The 268-nt window shown below is 64.6% G+C and overlaps 1 protein-coding gene across 1 annotated transcript in view; it reads right to left on the bottom strand.

Annotated features, from left to right (window-relative positions):
• Positions 1-268, bottom strand: part of TANC1 (tetratricopeptide repeat, ankyrin repeat and coiled-coil containing 1) — a 178,715-nt gene that overhangs the window by 2,202 nt on the left and 176,245 nt on the right. Inside the window, exon 27 of the mRNA XM_005859402.2 lies at positions 4-261. Within this exon, the coding sequence (XP_005859464.1) occupies positions 4-261 (258 nt within the window). The remainder of the gene's footprint in view (positions 1-3; positions 262-268) is intronic.

The following is a 268-nucleotide window of genomic DNA, read 5'->3' as shown; positions in this document are numbered from 1 at the left end:
GCCGCGTGCCAGGTGCGGCCCGGAGGGTTGCTCTGCTGCTGGAACCGGGCCGTCTTATCCATGATGCCCATGAACGGAGTGTTGCGCGGTCTGTGCTCGGCGGTGCCGCTCGGGACCTGGTGAACGGCCTTGTCTTTGACTCGAGCCTCTGGCCCCGGGCCCTTGAAGCTGTCGGAAAAACTGCTGCTGGACGTCAAGCTGCTGGTTGAACTGGACATCTTGATGCTGCTGGAGGGAGACCCGGAGGAGCCCGAGCTGGCGAGGGAAG

Source organism: Myotis brandtii, unplaced genomic scaffold, assembly GCF_000412655.1.
Source record: "Myotis brandtii unplaced genomic scaffold, ASM41265v1 scaffold125, whole genome shotgun sequence".
In the NCBI taxonomy this organism is placed as follows: domain Eukaryota; kingdom Metazoa; phylum Chordata; class Mammalia; order Chiroptera; family Vespertilionidae; genus Myotis; species Myotis brandtii.
The sequence above is the reverse complement of the archived record's forward strand: the minus strand, read 5'-3'. Positions and strand labels throughout refer to the sequence as shown.